This window comes from Myotis brandtii, unplaced genomic scaffold (genome assembly GCF_000412655.1).
Source record: "Myotis brandtii unplaced genomic scaffold, ASM41265v1 scaffold760, whole genome shotgun sequence".
NCBI classification, from domain to species: Eukaryota; Metazoa; Chordata; class Mammalia; order Chiroptera; family Vespertilionidae; genus Myotis; species Myotis brandtii.
The window spans coordinates 2,307,489-2,308,064 of NW_005371038.1; the positions used below are offsets into that span (position 1 = coordinate 2,307,489).

The following is a 576-nucleotide window of genomic DNA, read 5'->3' on the forward strand; positions in this document are numbered from 1 at the left end:
AGGGCAGCAGCTGCCGGCCGGGCCCCAGCTCCACCACGTCCTGGTTGGAGTGCCCGCAGTAGGGCTGCAGGCCGTAGCTGAACACCTCCCACAGGACCACACCGTAGGCCCAGATGTCCGAGTCCACGGAGAACTTGCCGTACAGGATGGCCTCGGGCGACATCCAGCGCACCGGCAGCAGCGCGCTGCCCAGCAGCTGGTAGTAGTCGGCCGAGTACACCTCGCGGAACAGCCCCAGGTCCGAGATCTTCACGCTCAGCTTGTCGTCCACGAGCACATTGCGGGTGGCCAGGTCCTTGTGCACCACGTGGTGGCTGGACAGATACTCCATGCCGGCCGCGATCTGCGCCACCACGTGCACGAAGTCGGGCGGCTCCAGGGCCGACTTCACCGTGCGGTCGTCGTCCGTGCTGCCCACGTCGGAGTGCGGCGAGCGCATGACCAGGAACTCGTGGAGGTCGCCCTGCGGGCAGTAGCTGAAGACCATGCTGAGCGGCTGGCCCTGGGTCACCACGCCCAGCAGGCAGACGAGGTTGGGGTGCTGCAGGCGCGCACGCAGCAAGGCCTCGTGCCGGA

The 576-nt window shown here is 67.9% G+C and overlaps 1 protein-coding gene across 1 annotated transcript in view; it reads right to left on the reverse strand.

Annotated features, from left to right (window-relative positions):
• Positions 1-576, reverse strand: part of ROR2 (receptor tyrosine kinase-like orphan receptor 2) — a 90,337-nt gene that overhangs the window by 1,124 nt on the left and 88,637 nt on the right. Inside the window, exon 10 of the mRNA XM_014530676.1 lies at positions 6-576. Within this exon, the coding sequence (XP_014386162.1) occupies positions 6-576 (571 nt within the window). The remainder of the gene's footprint in view (positions 1-5) is intronic.